General features: G+C 47.6%; 1 protein-coding gene across 3 annotated transcripts in view; it reads left to right on the top strand.

The window, feature by feature from the left end:
* The window catches only part of LOC115910772 (collagen alpha-1(XXVII) chain-like), a 149035-nt gene that overhangs the window by 79368 nt on the left and 52060 nt on the right, over positions 1–17607 (top strand). For all 3 annotated transcript variants that reach the window (XM_030961168.1, XM_030961167.1, XM_030961169.1), the window contains 7 exons: positions 1475–1519; positions 2187–2240; positions 3390–3434; positions 8983–9036; positions 11784–11837; positions 12605–12658; positions 15775–15828. In XM_030961168.1, coding sequence (XP_030817028.1) covers positions 1475–1519; positions 2187–2240; positions 3390–3434; positions 8983–9036; positions 11784–11837; positions 12605–12658; positions 15775–15828 — 360 coding nt within the window. The remainder of the gene's footprint in view (positions 1–1474; positions 1520–2186; positions 2241–3389; positions 3435–8982; positions 9037–11783; positions 11838–12604; positions 12659–15774; positions 15829–17607) is intronic.

The raw sequence follows: 17607 nt of genomic DNA, 5'->3' as shown, positions 1-17607 counted from the left end.
CTGCTCTCTCACACGGAGAAACATCCCTCTGTAAAAAGAGAAGGAAATGGGAATTGCTGCTCTGCAGAAATTCATTTGCCCAGCACCTGAGAGCTTTCACTCACTGCTTCACCTCAGAACCTGAAGCATCATTCCCCTTGCAGTCATTAGGAAGGGAACAATTGTCACTGATTTAATTGTACATGATGGGAGCAGCAGAGAATGTCTGGGTTCCCTGTTTATCCTGTGGTAACTCCAGTGACATTGGTGTAATTTCCTCTCACTCAGGCCAGTGTAAGCTGTTTGTCCAGAGTCACGAGACATTGTGTAAATAATACTGAGCACATGCATGGGCAGGAGCTCGTTTTAATAGCACTAATAATTCTTAACTTTTTCTGGGAACTCTTCTGCTTGTTCTCTAAATGGGATTAATGCAAATTAGCTCATTTATTTGCAGTGAAATAGGGGGGAAAAAAAAATATTCCAGCCAAAATACAAAGGGAATCGAAGCCCTGCATTCCAGGTTCAGGCAGGCGTGACCAAGCTGCCTTCAATTTGCTCTAGTTAGTGAGTGTAAAAGTGAGCCCAAAGACATGGACATGGAGTTTGGTGTGAGCTGTGCTGCAGGGCTCAGAGTGTGCAGCAGAGCACAGCACTGTGTTCTCACCACTGTGCTCACCCAGGGCACCGGGTCAGGGCTCTGAATTAAATTAGATCCCTCTGGAAACGGGGCATATTGTGGGTGGCTTGTCTGTGCCCTTGGAGCTGGGTTCCTGACCCCCAGTCCCATCCCTCAGCCTGCCAGTGCCCCTTCATTACCAGGGCTGCCCACCAAAATGAGAGCAGCCAGGCTGGGGCTGCCAAGGGCGCTTTTAATTCCTCTCTTGGCAGTTGGGTTTAGACACTTGAGATAATTTTTGTGAAGCTTAATTGAAGGTCTCTTAGAAACTGTAGATCTGATCCTATCACATTAGAAATTGGTGTGGAGCCAAGGGAGAGGAGCGAGTCCAATTGCTGTGTGAGATTTTGTGATAGCTCCATTCTGCAGCATGTGTAGTCCCAGCTGAAAGCAAAAGGGAAACGTTCATACAGTTGCCAAGTGGTTCTGTGGGAAATTTTGGAGCATGCTTTTTTGGGGGGAAGAGAGAAAAAGAGAACTCTATAGCATTCACGTCCCTGCCAAATCAAATGAAGCAGAGTTATGGCAGCATGTCCAGGGTACCCCAGGGGCCAAATCCAGCTCATCACAGACCAAATCAACTGGTGTTCCCTTGGTCAAATTTTGGATGGCTTTTGCTGGCAGAGCTTGACTTGAGATCTTTTTTTTCCTGAGAAACCTCAGAGGCTGCTCTAAGATAGAGAAGGGCTCAGCTGTTAAAATGTGACAGCTGAACACACAGCCTGTGTTTAAGCGCTGCTCATACTGCAGGCATTTCATTCTTGCTGCATGGTGAGTCCAAATTTTGTCTTTTATTTTAATTTCTTTTCCACTCAGGGAGATGAAGGCCCCTTAGGACCACCAGGAGTCCCTGGTCCAGAGGTAGGTTTCATTCATTTATTCACTCAGTCATTACCAGCTCTGATGACTTTGCAATGGAATTGTAGTTAAATTCTCATAAAGCTTCCACCCTCCTGGTTTGGGAAGTTAATCTACCCTGCTATGAATTATTGTCTTGTCCAGGGCTTGATCGATTGCTTGATCCAGGATGGCTGAAAGTCCAGGAAGTGCCTTGCACAGGGTGTTGAGTTTGTGACTTTCCTGGAGTCTCAAACCTTGAGAAACCCTCTAATGTTTAAACAGTTCATCCTCAAGATAAATGACATTGATTGGAAAGCATCTCCATAACCAGCCCTTGTGTTTCTTCCTTGATTTATAGTATTTTTCAATGAGTAGAGGAAAAAGAAAGAGAAAAAAAAAAGACTGGACAGTCAAAGAGAGTCCTTTTGACCTCTGTGATATATCACAGAAACAGAGTTAGAAGAAGCAAAAAGAATATTTTCATATTTGAGCTTGCCAGCTCAGGATTTTGTAATGGATCTGTACATAATTGTCACCTCAAGATAGTAAAATATCCCAAAAATTTGTAATAGGTGGATCAGAAAATGAATATTTTACATTTCTATTTTATTTTACAAGCATGTAAGCAGCACCTGTGAGCAAAGCAGCTGCAAGCTTTTGATGTTTATGGTTTTTCAATGTATTTCAGGGTCGGTCTGGTCGGAAGGGATTTCCAGGAACACCTGGTCCCAACGGTCCAAAGGTAAGAAAAGAGTTTGTTCCTGATCAGGAAAGCAGTGGGTAGAAGGGAGGAAAGGAAGAGGGAAATGTCTTTTCTCACCCTTGACCACTCTCCCAAGTATTCATTCCAGAGAGAGCAAGAGAACTGAGGGTTCATCTTTTTCTCAGAATTTTGGGGTCTCCGCTTCTGCTTCTTTCTTCAAAAAGAATGATGGTGCATTTTTAAGCTATTATAAACAAATGTGTTCCTCTTTTGATATTAACCAACTTTTCCCTCCATCATCACTTCATTTTCCATTGCTTCTCCATGGTTTTGTTCTAAAACAATGCACATCATTCCTATCTTTGCTGCCTAATTATCAGCAGGAGCCATCCCAGGGCAATGCACTCCACAAACCCACACTCGAAAGGAAAGAGAAAACCCAACAAAAACAACCTCTTCAAACAGTAAATAGCAAAAATGTGCTCTGGCAGCACATCTGGAGTATCTGCCTACTGAGAAAATACAGCTGCTGTCCTGGAGACACTGCTGGTTACTGGTGAGCCTGGCTGGCCCATGCAGGGCACTCTGCCTGCCACAGCTGCCCTGCTCCCTGGTGGGTGTGCAATCCTTCTCCTTCTGCTTTCTCCTTCACCCCTCATCATTTTCATGCTCTGGACTCCTTCTTCCTGCACTGGGATTTATCTCACACAGGTTCTTGCTGTGGTTTTCCTGTGGAGGCTCCATGTGACTGTAACGTGTGCCTGTCTGAGCTTTTCTAACAACAGAATCAGGGGCCAGCATTGCCTGGGAATATTTGGGTTGTATTTTCTTCTTCTGCTTTGTAAAACTTTGGGATAAAGTAGCCAGGACTAGGCTGAGCCTATACCATAGATATCTTATGTTTCAGTGTGGTTCTCTGAAGGTTATTTTACTACAGCAGGACCAGCTTTTGGGGCATTTCACTCCAGAACAGCAAATGTTTGCTCCATGTTCGTGTCAGTAGTGTTCTTACTTTGGATAAGTAAGAAAGTTCTTTCTTCCTCCAAGTCACAGTTGGTTTTGTAAGATGTTGTTTCTCACAGATTTTCCCTGATTCACACTTTGCAGCCCAAATAAAGGGTGTACAAAGAGCCAGGTCTGGCTGGCAGCGCCCAGTAACCCATGTGCCCTTGTCTCCTTGTCCTGCAGGGTGAGCCAGGAAACCGTGGCCGACCAGGGAAAGTTGGTGAGCAGGTAAATTCCTCATTTTCCTTGTCTCCTTGATGATCTCCTCTGCACAACGTGTCCTGGGTGCCCAGAGTGCAGGCAGAGAGCAGTGGCCAGGCACTTCTGGCCACCTCAAAGCTGCCCACAGCCCTGGTGCTCCAGGTTCCAGGCTTCAAGGAGAGGATTCTCTGCTTTGGGTGCTTTCACTTCCCCTAGATTTTCTGGGGAGTAGAGGAGCTAGCAGCTAAAGAAACCAGACCCTGGGGAAGAGAGACACTGAGCTGCATTTTGTTGTAATTTCATGGAGAGCATTCTGCTGGCATAACCCAGGACATGCACAATCCCTGTAGGCTTTGGGGGAACCACAGGCATCAAGGAAAAAGCAACAATTGTTCCCACATCTCTGTGATTGAAACCAACAAACTTGTCCACCAACAGCCCTGAAAGTGAAGCCACAGAGCCTCCAACAAATTCTGTGTGTTCCTGCACCACCACACCAAAGTGGCTGCGGCAGCTGGCCCTGGCACTGCGGGTGCTGCTTCCCACCACTGCTGTCCTTCCCAACACTTTCCCTGCTGGATGGTCAGCTTGGTTTGCTTTGGTTTAGCTTGTCAGCCTCTCTGGCTCTTCTTTGGGTCGTTTCCTCCAAGGGTTTCTGACCAAGCAAGTCTACAAAAGTCAAGGTGGATCCTTTTCAGTACCAGCAGTCTGATACCAGCCTCTGTACATATCAAAGGTGGTTACTTGTCTTTGGAAATTAGAGCCATTTCTGTGTTATGGTTGTTAATTTGCTCCTTGAAGAGCAACTACTGAAGGAGCAAAGTTGTTCCGCACATCTGATTTCTACTTGCAGATTTATCAGATTCTGCACGATCTCAGACAACACTTCCCAGTGCTTTGTGCCTCAGTTTCCCCTTCTGTGGAAGGTGTGAGACAGCCCTGAGCAGACCTTAGCCCAGTGCCTCCTGTTCTGAAGTGGCACCTGTGGACACTGTTAAAAATGGATATTTAAAAGTGCTTTGAGATCCTTAACCAGACATTGTCCTTGAAGGGCAAAGCATCATTAGGATTATTATTCTTTAACTTCCCTCAGGACTGACCTTGGATGAGAACTGTAGGCACTGTTCATCGAAAAGAAAACACAGCTGGCCTCTGCTGACACTGAAACCAGCACAGTGGTAGGAAAGCTGCCTGTGTTATTCTTAGTCAATTAGTCTCTGCCTAGAAATATCACCCAGAAAATTTCCATTTCTGAACCAGTCAAGTAATTAGAACAAAAATGTCTCACCAGAGTAGTGAGAAATAACTTCCTCTCCCCTCACTTCTCCACGGAACGATGCTGGAGCATTGGGGTTTCCTTCCTCCCTCCACTTAAACGTCAGCAGTTGGTGTTGGGGCTGGGTTGGATTTTTGCAGAGCCCTTGGCACTGAAGACACCATCACCTCACCCTGTTTTCTCTTGTGGAGACCTCGATGTTTTCTATTCCACAGTAAGGGTGGAAAACATCACACTTCTCAGTCCTGCTGCTCTGCCTGACAAATGGCTTCTCTCAGAGTAGAAAATCTCAGCATGACAGTATGAGAAGAGAGCAGCCATCCATCTCACTGGAGATTTCTTCCCTTTCTTAGGGACATCTGTGTAGGAAAACACGGGAGTTTCTGTGAGGTTTCCGGCGATACTTGAGCTCTCCTTGAAAAATGAGGTTTTAAGGCACAGGGCAGCCCCTGATGTGTTGTTTTTCCACTGCAAGGACACCGACTGGGGAAGATCATTCATGAGATGCTTGTTGTCTCCCTGTGCTGGAAGGATTCCAGCTGCCAGGCGCCCCAGTACCCTGGAAATGTGTGGGTTAACCCTTCCTTGCCTGGAGATGGAGTCAGAAGGATATGAAGATGAATGCAAGGCCTCTGGCCAGGGAAGCCACCAGCCTTCCTGTCGCTGAAGGAGAATGTCACCAAAATGTCCATGCTGATGGTCAGAGAGCCCCGTGGGAGAAGCAACAGCCTGGAGCAGGCAGGAAGGTGCTGCCACCCCAGGGAGCCCCTGCTTGGCACCAAAAATTCCCAGTGAAGAGTTGTGCCTGCTGAAAGAGGCTCCAATTGCCTCATGTCCTCAATGGGATTGGGAGGTCCTGTCACAGCAGGAGCAGCTGTTTGAGTCCCTTCCCCTGGACAAGAAGTGACAGCCCTGCTCACCCACGGGGCTGTGTCAGGGTCAGCCATGTACCCATCACTCTGTGCTGGGAAGGGCACCCAACGCCCTTCTCTTCTCCTTTAAGGTCTAAGTATGATGTCTCAATATCAGTATTCTAAGACCATTTGTCAAAGGACAATAGCACCATCTCCTTCATGTCTTTCCCCTTCCAAAGGAGAGGGGCTCTAATGTCAGGTTTGCAGATGGGGACGTCGTGATTGTCTTGGCCAGGGTCAAGAGGGTCACCAAGAATGGAGCAGGGAAGTGCACTGGTGTTTCCCACATGTCAGCACTGCTCCTTTCCAACCCTTCACCTTCTGCTCCAGGGCGTCTCTGGCCTCCAGACATCTCAGTCAGGGATTTTCAGGCACTGTGGTGTTTCCACAGCACCTCTCCACCTTCCCTCCCCTCACTGCCAGGATGGTGGAAACCCAACCCAGCCCCAGGGCCGGGCTGAGCCCGGTGCACAGAGGGTTAAACCACATGGCTGTTCTTTGCGGGTCAGAGCGTCCTCCTGTCTATAAACCGCGATATTTACTGTTTTACTTTCCCTTTCTTTCATCTGAATGGGAGGATTGTACATTTACTCCCTCCCGTCCCTTCCCTTTGTGCCTGGTTTGTTTTGTTTTGAGTTCTGGTGAACCAGTCAAACACAGAGGCCGCCATCGGTTCCCGCTGGGAGCCACCAGCGGGCCCGTCCCTGGGAGACCCTGCTCATGCTGGGCTGCTTCTCCCTCCCAAACCGGCTCTGATTTATGCAAGCCTTCAGTGCTGACTTGCTCTCTGTTGGCGGAGCCAAGAGGGGGGCTTAATTATGACAGGGCTGGACAATAAATGGGAAAAGCGAGACAGGAGTTAGGAATTACAACCCACCAGTCCCCCCTCCTTTCCTTGCTCCCCCCCTCCACGAGCCCCCAGCAACTTTTTAACAATCTCCATCCCTTTTCCGCCGTGCCCTTGGCTGGGGAGTACAGCAGACTGAATCATGAGCGACATGCTGAACTCCTGTCTAATATAAATGTTTTACATTCTTTCCTCTATAGTGTGGGCCTTTATCCGGGCAGCCACTGCTGCTGGGACTTCACGTGCATCATTACACACACTGCCCAGAGCCCTGCTTGGTGCAGGCCCTCTTTTCAACCCTGGGAACCTGAGAAAAATATGTTGTGCCACAGCCATTTTAGTGTAATGACCACAATTCGTGTCTGCTTTGATTAAATATTTGCCATTGGCAGCTCTTCTGGTTCTTAAAACCTAAATCTTTCTGTCTTAAAACCTAAATCTCCTCGCCTTTAGTGTCTATCCCATTTTGGCCAGTGAAGAGCATCATTACCCAATCTTCCCCTGTTTTTCCTTATACTCCTGATAAATTACTGAGATTTATTTGGCATAGACATATCTATCTCGATTTGTGTCTGCTTGCAGACACAGCAATGTCGGTTAATTTAGCCCAGAGCAGACAGTGCTGGCTGCAAACACTGCAGAGCTACTGTGCTGGAAGCTACAAGGTCCCAGCCCTGCATCTCACGTTCACAACCATGGGATGCTCCTCTCACGTGGGGAGCAGTGACATCTTCCCCTGTGCAGTGCCACAGTGCACCAGCGCAGGCAGAATTTCCCCTGGGTTTGGGCTGAGATGTTGGCTGTGCTCCCCTTCCATCCCATCTGTGCAGCAGGAGCAGTGTTGGCCATGCCAGCAGGTTTCTGCACAAGCTGCCATAACAAGCAGCACATCTGTGACAGCAAGGGGGGGGTCTCAGGAGGGTGTTGGGGGCTCTTGGTGTGCTCAGATCCCTGCAAACCCCTCTGCAAAGCACCAGCAGGCCAGCTTGAGAAGCATCACCAGTACACCTGGCTTCAGGATCCAGATTCCTGAGGGGCTTTTAAGGTGGAAGCTGCCATGGACAGTGGGTCTGAAAATTGGCCTTCAAGCTGAGCTTGGATATGCAGCACCCCTTGGAAGGGAGTTTGAAAGAGTCTTGTTCTGAATGGGACCAACACTTTCTGCAGAGCAGGGATCCCTCTTCTGCAGGAACTGGCCTAGGGAACCAGAAATTTCTTAAAGATCATATTCCCGGGAGAAAGAGTTCTGTGGTTTTCCAAGAAATTAGAAATTAACGAGATGTAGCCTTTCTCTCTTTATTGTCTATTTTTGCCTAGCAATGCATTTCCCTGTTGCATCTCATTGCTTTGCCATTCTCTGCCATAACATTTGCCGTCTTCGTGGCCTTGGGCTATTGGAAAAATTCAGGAACTGGATGCGGTTGTGTACCTGCACTTGTGTCTTGCTGGAAGGATAATTGATCCAGCAGCCTTCAGCAATGCCACCCAGTGGCAACCTTGCATAGGCAGATGTTGCAGAGTTTTCTGCTCTCCAGTTGATTCCTGCACTGGGCAATCTGTGCTGAGTCCAGCTCTGCTTGCCGTGGGGATCTGGTTCATGCAGCCGGGCCACAATGACAATGTTGTGCTCCAGGACTGCCTCAGTTTCTGACACAAAGGCCATTTCAAAGCAAAGACCACTTCAGAAAGGCTGGTGACACCCCTACAGGATGTGTGGAGCTTTTCTGTTTGTAGCTGTCATCCCATGGCTGATTGGTATTTCCACCATGGCACAGAGGAGACGAGTGCCTGCAGTGGCAGAGGGGACAGTCCCTTACATTTCCAGAGCCAGAAACCACTGGAGCTGGTAGGGAGGTTGCTTTATCTTAATTCTCAGGAATCTTCTCTTGAGATTGCATCTGTTTCCATCTTCCTAATTAAAAGCAGCTCTGTTTGCCTCTTCGTTATCCCGAACATTGTTAAACCCTGAGCTTAGGCTGGAGGTTTGTTCCAAGATGGTTTCTGAGTGGTGTGCGAGATCCACTGCCCTGCTGGCCTCTCTGGCTGCAGGAACCTTTATTTCCTGCTGGCATCCCACCAGCACAACACTATCCAGGGCAAAATTAGTCTGCACAAAGGGCTGAGGCAGCTTGGATTAACCCAGAAGAAGCCTACCCAGTCCAGCTGCTAAAATGATGCTGACTCTCTGTCTCTGCACAGCCCAGGAGCTCCTGGGGAAGCTGTTTTGGGGAAAGCTCACAGAACGAAGCCTCACTATGGGCTCAGCCTTCCTTCCTTCTCTCATCCACTGCTCTGTGTGTTGTGGTTCTTGCAGATCCTGGTGCTGCTGTTCCAGCTGGCCCCTAAAGCAGAACCAGCTGTGGAGTTAGACATTCCCATGGCCGGGAGCAACTCCATCCGCTCTGGTAGCCAGTAGGAATTACTGAGCATTAGACAAGGGATGCTGTGCTATTGCAACCAGCAAGGTGGACCAAAGGAACTGTTTACTTTCTCAGCAAATAAAGACTGAAAATTAGCTGTGCTCTTCTCTTTCCTCAGGGTCTCATGGGTTTCATTGGTCCGGTGGGGGAGCCTGGAATAGCAGGAGAAAAGGTAAGATTGCTTGCAATGAAATTGTTGTAATTTTTGCAGGATAGCGAGGCTGGGGTGGGAGAAGGGTTGTGGAGATTTAAGTTGTGATGTGAGTGCAACACCCAGCTGGGAATGAAGCACGTCCAGGGTGTCTGAGCTAGACTAGGAGCAGGCCAAAATCATCCACTTCCCATTCAGGAATTAACATGCGCTGTCCTCCAGGGAGATGCTGTCAAATATTCTTTGAAAAATTAGCTTTCCTCATTCATAATATGCCAGGGAATTTGTATTTAACAGTCAGCTGTGGTTTTTATGGGAACGAGAGATCCATCAGCCCTATGTTGCTGGTCATGGGAGGAGTCCATGGGATTGAGGTTACAGATTGCTGCAGAGGTGTCCTCTGGGTTGCTAAGGGGGGGTCACACAGGACCAGGGCTGAGCCTGCATGGAACACGAGGTCTCAGCAATTTCTCAGGTGTACAAGAGTGCAGCCACCCATCTGAGCTGGTCCAAATATTTCCCTTTTTATCTGTTGAGGACCATCCCATCTGGCTGCCCCTGAATGCTTTGGGCACACTCAGGGCTGGTGCCCTCTTGTGTACACTACAGACACAAACCTCTTCCAGGGGAATGAAAAGGACTTTATTTCACATAAAAACGTAAAAGGACGTTAATTTGTTTTCTATTAGAGTGTAAACTTTTATTCAGAGGCAGCTCCCAAAGACAAATCATGTGTGTCACTCATTGTACCTCACTCGCACGCTGCTGGTTTTCATTGGTGCTTTAATTATTCACAGTGCGGCTGTAAAGATAGCGAGGAGCATAAAACGATGCATTCCACACATCAGTGCTCTCTTTCTCACTTTTATTGCTTCAAGCCCTGTCCTCTGGGTAATGATGTAAAGACTCTGTGACAGTTATACTGTGTTTGCTGCAGATCCATTTTATTGTCTGTCCACAGCAGCCTTTGGAAAGGCCTTTCTGTCCTGTGGGCCCCGGTGGGGCAGTAGCAGAGTCAGTCTCAGTCCAAGCTGTCAAGGCTCACAAGAACTAAAAAGAGTGACATGATGTGGGCTGTGTTTTAGAGAAAGAAAACAGAGGAATAAAGAGTAATGTGTCCAGGGTGGTTACACAGCAAATTGGTGCCTGAGTGAGCTGTCTCACTGGCAGCTGCAGCCCTGAATTGAATGAAGAATAAGGTGTTTGCCATGCAGGAAAGATCTTTTCCTCCATTCCATTAAGTTCACATTTGTCCCTGTGCCTTCCATGCCAAAGCCTTGACCACATGAAATCTCCTCAACTTCCAGATCAGCTCTGTAATGGGATGATGTTACATCAGTGTCAAGGCAAACCCAGAATGTCCTTTGAAAGTCTGCCCTTGGAGATCCTCAGCACAGCTGGGATTTCCATCAGGCTTCTCTACCAGGACAAATTTAGGGATGACAGAAATAGCTATCATCAAATCAAAACCTCAACCAGGCCTCCAGTTGGCATAGTATCCTACAGCTTACTACGCTCTTGTGAGCTAAATGAAGTGGGAAATATGCTTTCATTAGACATAGCTGAGTCAGCAATCTCCATCCTGAGAGCTGCAAAAGTTAAGACTGAAGCCAGTAGAATCCAAAGATTATCAAAGAGAACAATACAGTTAATACACACTTAATAAAATCCATCCATTCAGGGAAAAAAAAATCCATACGTTGGTTTACAAGGGCCAGCTGGTGACAACACAAACTCTGGGGTTTGTTTTTAATAAGCTCCTTAGAGCCCAGAAAATATTTCCCCTTACACTTTTTGCTGTTGGAAGGTAGGTCAGATTTTGGGCGTAAACTAATTGGCAGCATTTGCTAATTCCTCCTTCCTCATCCCCCTGAGCATACAAACCTAACACACCTAATTCCCAGTGCACCCCCGGGGCTGCAGGGAGACTACAGACAGTTGTGTGGGAATTGTCACCATCTCCCAAAGGAGTTGTTGATGTCCCATCACTAAAGCCACACCTTCATGTCCCCTCACATCAGCAGGTTGTGGTGGTGCTGGTGGGGCTTGACCCTCTTGTCTCCTACCTTTGGGTCAGGGACCTGTTCATGGAAAGAGAGATGGGCTGCATGAGGGGATAAGGAAGACTTTTGCAGTGAATAAGGGATGTTTTGGTACATTAAGTTCTTTAACTGCTTGTTTTAGAAGGGATCCTATCTTTAGGGTGGGCTGGGGAGTCATCCAGCTCCAAGCCCCTCATAAATCAGACCTCCAGGTCGTGGTTGCTGGAACTGTGGTCTCAGTAAGAGCAACAGGACAAAGAGTTACCCCAAAACATCCACAGTCTCCTCTGAAAGCACCAGGCAGCATCTCTGTTTTTTTCCAGCTGGAATCCTGCTCTCAGTAGGGCCTTGTGACAACAGACTTCAAATCCCTGGCTCTGACAATGCCAGCATGTGTAGGGATTGTGATACTGCAGAACAGCCATGTCCTGCCTTGGGTGGGCAGAGCTGGAGATTTCCTTGGGTTCAGCCCTAGCACTGTTTGGAATTGAAGGTGATGTGCCTGTTTCCTTCACACCTTGGTGCTTTTGATGGCAAGAGTAAAGTCCCCTCTCTTGGGATGTGGAGGATTAGTTAATTCCTACAATTCTTCCATTACTGAGATGGATGGAAAGAGAGTAATACTGGAAGCATTTCTGGTAGAAAGCTGATGGCACAGACATGAATTTGTGGATTTTTTTAGTTGTTTCATTGCTCTAGATCACTCTCCCTGTGTCTCTCTCCTAGGGTGACCGTGGCCCAGTGGGACCCCCAGGCCCTCCAGGAGTCAAGGGGTCGATGGTAAGGAGTAAGTCTGCATTCTCTCACTCTTGCTGCCACCTCTCTGTCTGTCCTAGCCACGGGTGCAGCTTCTCCTGTCTTTGACTTTCATGACAACAGCTGCAATTTCTTCCCCTGTCTGTGGGGATGGGAATGGGCATTTGAGTGGATATTGAGGTGCAGCCTCTCCCCAGCAGCTGAGTCCAGCAGTTTTCCCAGCAGTTTGAGGTGTGTTCTGTGGCTCCATCAGCTGAGGGCCTGCTCTGTCAAGTGGAGACGACCAGGAGCTGAAGGACTGCCTGTTCCCAACCATCCTGGCTCTAGAACAGACAGTGCCCACCAACAAGGATCTGTCCAAACTGACCAGGGCAGCTGGAAATGCTTGGGCAGCACAGTCACTGTGCCTTGCTGTGCTCTGCCTTTCAGGGGACTGCATTTAGGAATTTCACAGTGGGGACCTCAGCTGGATCTTGTCTTCTCTGACACTTGTTTCCTGTCTACCATAGTACAAGACCCAAAGACATATTTTTGTATTAATTCAGCCCATTCTCTTCTGGGCTGTTCAGAAAGTCTTGCTGCTGATATCGCTGGCTGGGTTGGAGCTGGGCTAGTGGCAGTCTGGCCATTTCCTTCTGCCCCTGAGCAATTTTACCCTGACAAATATCAGCTCTGCCTGACCTTGCCAGCAGCCAGCAATGCCATTTTTCCTGTCTTCCCACTGGGAGGAAGAAGGTCTGTGCAGATTGTGGACATTCACAGCAGGCATGTTCTTCTTCCTTCCCTTTTAGGGGCACCCTGGGATGCCAGGAGCAGTGGGTTTTCCTGGGATCCCTGGACCAACAGTAAGTAAAGGCTATCACCACCTTGTAACACCACATCCTGGGCATGCATGGGCTAAGTCCAGCAACTGTATTCCAGTTTATTTGAGTTTGATACAGACCAGAGATATGGGGAGAGGGCTGGGACATGGGGAGGAGCAACATGGAAAGAGACACAAAAAAAGCACAGTGCTTAATTCAAAATTTTGTACTCCTAAGGAGGGATGCAAAAGTCACAATCCAGCCTCAATCTTTTGGCAGGACACAAGCTCCCTAGTTCAAGGTGTTCTGTGCTGGGAATGGTTGGCAGTGTGGTGATATGTGATATAGTGATGTATCACAGTGATTTATCACGGGGATTTATCACAGTGACCATGGCACGCAGTGTGACCGTCCTGCCTGGTCAAAGCCCCTGCTGGCACGAGAGGAGCAGCAGAGCAGCTCCCCCAGACAGACCCTCCATCTGCACAGGTTCATCTGGCACACTGCAGCTGTGGCTGGAGCATGCCATGGCCATGGAGGCAGATTTCAGCCTGGCTCCAGTTTCCCACAGATGTTCCTTAGATGTAGTTCGGGCTCTCCCAGCAGCACAAGAGCTGCTGGAGCCAACAAAAAGGCAGCCCTGGGTGGGTGCAGGGAATGGATTTTGCTCAGTCTGTGAATTCCCACAGTGCTGGTAACAGGGAGGAAGATCACAGCAGTGAAATGCCCAGGAAGTGCCAAAGGTGTGGCCTCCAAATCAGGGTCAGCTGTGCCACTGCCAGGAGCTCCAGGATGCTCTGGGTGCACTGGCTGCAGGCAGCTGCCGCCTGGGCACTGACTGTGCAGTAACAAGTGAGTGGAGGTGAGGAAAAGAGAAAATCTGAGCTCAAGCAGCACCTCAGGGTGACCCATCTCTGCCTGGAGAGCAGGGATGTGGCACCAGCCAGGTCCTTCCAATAAAAGCAGCACAATGCCACCCACAGCCCCCAGCACTGAGCTGCTCTGTGGCCCCTCATGGCAGCACTTGTTGACAGAAGCCTAGAGGCAGCTGCATATCTGTAGATGTCTCATTTTTAACAATTCCCATCATTAGCTGCCACATTATTTGGGGACAACTGGAGCTCTGGGCTCCCTCCTGCTCCAGGCCTGTGAGCACCCATGACCAGGGCAGTTTCTGTGCTGTGGCAGAGAGCTCCAGCCCTGAGCACCATCCCATGCACCGCTAAATGTACCTTCAAGTGAAGCCAAATTTTGTCTGTCTCCACTGGGGCATAACAAGAGAAAGAGCTGAGGCATCAGATGCAGGTGGAGATACCAAAACCTCGCAGCAAAGCTCTGGGAGCGGAGGCTGTCCCCAGGTCCTTCTGCTTCCTTCAGTTCCCTCTTCTCCTCCAGGCAAATAACAAGTTCATCCAAGCAAAATGTTTGCTCCACAAATGCATTTTAAAAAGTCATAATTCAATAAGCCAAACTTCCCCACAGAGCCAGTAAATCAAATAATCTCCTAATATCAAATCCCCACTCATTAACTCCAGCTGTTTTTCCACCAAACATTCCTTACTTGCCTTTCAAGCCAGACCTGAGGCATGCAGTTGTTATTTGTCCTAAACTGTTAAAATCTTTGAATGAGCCTTAGCAGTGGTGGCTGATTAATTCAACAAAAGATGACTGGAAATGGGGAGCAAACTCAATGGTAGGAAACTTTGCCCTTGGTGTCAGCTTCCTGAAGCTTGTGAATTCCTTTTTCCTCTCCTTGCTCACCATTATGGTGCATCTCTTCTGTTTGTATACAGTTTTGGAAATAATGTGTATATATAGGAATATTAAAGGTCACTTATGTTCTCCTAAACAGTTCACTGGAATTCCAGCAGGGTATCTAGCTATTCCCTCAACGTTTGCCAGCACAATGAATGTCTCTGTCCTTGTACTTTCATAAGCTGTTTGGGATAGGCTGAGACTTCCAGAGGAGATTCCAAATACCAGCTAAGGATTTCATTTCAGTACATGGTTATCATAAAAATCTCTATAAAACAGGCCTCTGCCACATGCCCTGCCTGTGCCAGTCACCACTGTCCTCACTACCCCAGCTGAGATGTTCTGTGAGCACAAACACAGTTACAGTCAACTGCCTTTTCCATCCTGGGTGAGAACAGCTCAGCATTTGTATCCTGAACTTACATGCCGTGCACAAAAGCAAAATCCTCATAAATGGCAGTTGTAGGAGCAGTAGGAAGATCACTGTCCAATTCTGTTCTGATCTGTGGTGGAGTTTGCAGGGCTGACAGTTGGTAAAAGCTATTAACATGTAAACAGCCAAATTTGATGTGGAATATTTGAGAGCAAGGAGTGAATGTGTCATTTTGAGGTTTTCTTTTCTGACAGCAAAAAGGCACTAACTTTAATATCAGGTTAAAAAGCTGTGATACAAAATTTAGTACTGTTAAATAAATATATCCTTTATTATTTTTCACTCTGATAAATATTCTAGCAGGGAAAAAACCTGGCTTTCTGCATTTTCTGTATGCACCTTAATGAATCATGTGTGTACAAATCCAGATTAAAAGAAAACCTGAAATCCTTCTGTAACTGTAAGAACAGGATCATCCACAACACCAACAGTTCACATTAAATTAGTATCTAGCTGCCAATATCAATATTTATGCAGCATTAACAGGGCAACAGTTACTTAAAGATAAAATCAGTATTTGGCTGAAAAGATCAAACTTGGATACCCAAGATGAGGTGTCTGATTTTGTATTTGGACATCTAAAAACCAGATCCTGGTTATTATTATTATTATTTTTGAACAGATGCTGAGAAACAGCTGCTTTTAATAGATTCAGAGAGGATTCTGGATGTTCAACTTCACATCACACCACTGACACAGATAACAGCCTGCAGGTCATTAAGCATGCAAAACTCAGCCAGGGTCTTTGGCCTAAATGTTCACAATCCAAAGACAATCTGTCACACACACACACACACAAAAAAAAAAGCCATTTATAGGCAAGTAAAAATGGTGATGTTTTTTAGCAAGTGTTTAACGAACCAATCTGCTGGTCAAGGGTCTGCATCTGAGGCCCCTGCAGATCACATAGGGATGTAGGGTCCTACCAAAGCTGCTGCCTTCCTCATTTTGTGTCCTTTTCCCCTTGCAGGGTCCAGCAGGAGCCCGGGGTGCACCAGGGGTCCGAGGGATGAAGGGTCGCAGGGTAAGCACTGAGCTGTCATCCCTCTCCTCTTCCAGATACTGGAAAAATAATCTAAAATAATCTATTAAATCTGGTTTGGTCTGGGGGTGTGAAGATGAGCAGAAGTTGGGCAGCACCTCCACAAACACGTTTCTGCTGCACATAAAGGTCCTTGAACAAATCTTACCAGGAAAGTGCATGCAAAGGATGTGTAAGGGCAGAGGGGTGCCCAGAGTAGAGGTTATCATGGAAGTGGTCCAGACTGTCTTTTCCAGCTACCTGCCATGTCAAAACACAGTTTATGGATGCTTCTGGTGAGGATGATGAGGATTTAGTTGTCTGAAATTGTGGGAAAGGTAATGGTAGAAAAGCAGAAAAGGTGCCTTTGATGCTGTGGGAGAAAAAGTAGCTGAGATATGAAATGCTGTGAAATAACCAGAGGCAGATGAAGGAGGAAATGTTATGTCATGACATAGAATTGAGAGACAAGTCTGACAGAAATAGAGCTGGGCTGTTCTACCCTTGTGTTCCCCTCCAGTCCCACAGGACTGACACCTCCCAGCAGGGCTCCACAGGCTTGTGAGGAAGGTGTGCCTTGCATTGTCAGTAGATCAAATTATAAACATGTTCTGTACCTTTCTAAGGGCTTTTCCAGCCCTGATTTGATGTGTACACACCTCACAGTACCACCCTGTGAGCACAGGTCACTCCTCATCCTCCTGGCAAGAGCAGCCCCAGCCTTGTGCTGGGTGCCAGTGCCTGGCACCCCTGGCAGTGCTGTGAGTTCACATTTCCCTCCATAAAGAGCTCACAGACACCCAGAGTCAGTTCCTGTGTGGCTCTCCCTGCTGTGTCTGGGTGACAGCTGTCAGGACAGTGACCTCCAGACCTGCCAAAGCTGCTTGTTTTCCTGCCTGTGACATCCAGCCCCCATCCCACTGAGCTCTTCAGTCTTTCCTCTCCAGTTGGATATTTATGGCAGCAGCATCCCTGCTTTGGGTTGTTTTTCCTTGTCCAGCTGCTTTACAAAGTATTAATAGCAAGCACACATGAGTTCTGCTGAAGGCCCCAACAACAACATATTTTGCATTTCTCCTTCCAAGGATCTGTTTCCATGTTTCATTTTCAAAAGCATACACTGGAGTAAACTATACATTTTACCTACTCCCACTCTCTGCTTCTCCTGCAACTTCTGCTTGGGGGATTCAGGACAGCCAACAATTTTGTGTTTCCCTATGCCAGAGTGAATGTTTTCTTCAAATAGCTGGGACTATTTCTGTGCTATTCTTCAAATAGCAAAAGAAAATGGAATAACCAGCTAGGAAGCTTTGTAACCACGGAGTTATGTACTCTGGAACTGCTCTAAACTTTAAAATCACATCTAGAAGGGTGCCAATTACATCCAAGCTTGGCAGATGTTTATCAGGGTTCATCTTTTAAGGAAAAGCTCCCATTCCTCTGTGCTCCTTGGTGGGAAGGCCCATGGAGTTCCCTCCCCAGATCCCCTTGCAAAGGGAGTGTGGTTCCCCTGCGCTGCCCAGCAGGATTACCTGGGCAGTCTGGGACATCCATGATCATGTTGGATGAGAAACTGGAGGTGTTCCTTCATGGCAGGCTCTGAATGGATGGTGGAAAATACCCCAAGGTAAAACTGCAGCCCAGGGCTGAACAGGAAACACCTTCCGATGGATCCAGGCTGTGAATGTGAAGGCTCTGGGAGAGGTGGGTCCTCTCAGGGGATCAGGTGGTTCTGCCAGTGCCTTTAATGTTTGCAATGACAGAGAAGGAGTCCAGGAGCTG

Source organism: Camarhynchus parvulus, chromosome 17, assembly GCF_901933205.1.
Source record: "Camarhynchus parvulus chromosome 17, STF_HiC, whole genome shotgun sequence".
Taxonomy (NCBI): domain Eukaryota; kingdom Metazoa; phylum Chordata; class Aves; order Passeriformes; family Thraupidae; genus Camarhynchus; species Camarhynchus parvulus.
Note: the sequence above shows the minus strand (reverse complement) of the source record. Positions and strands in the feature narration are given on the sequence as shown.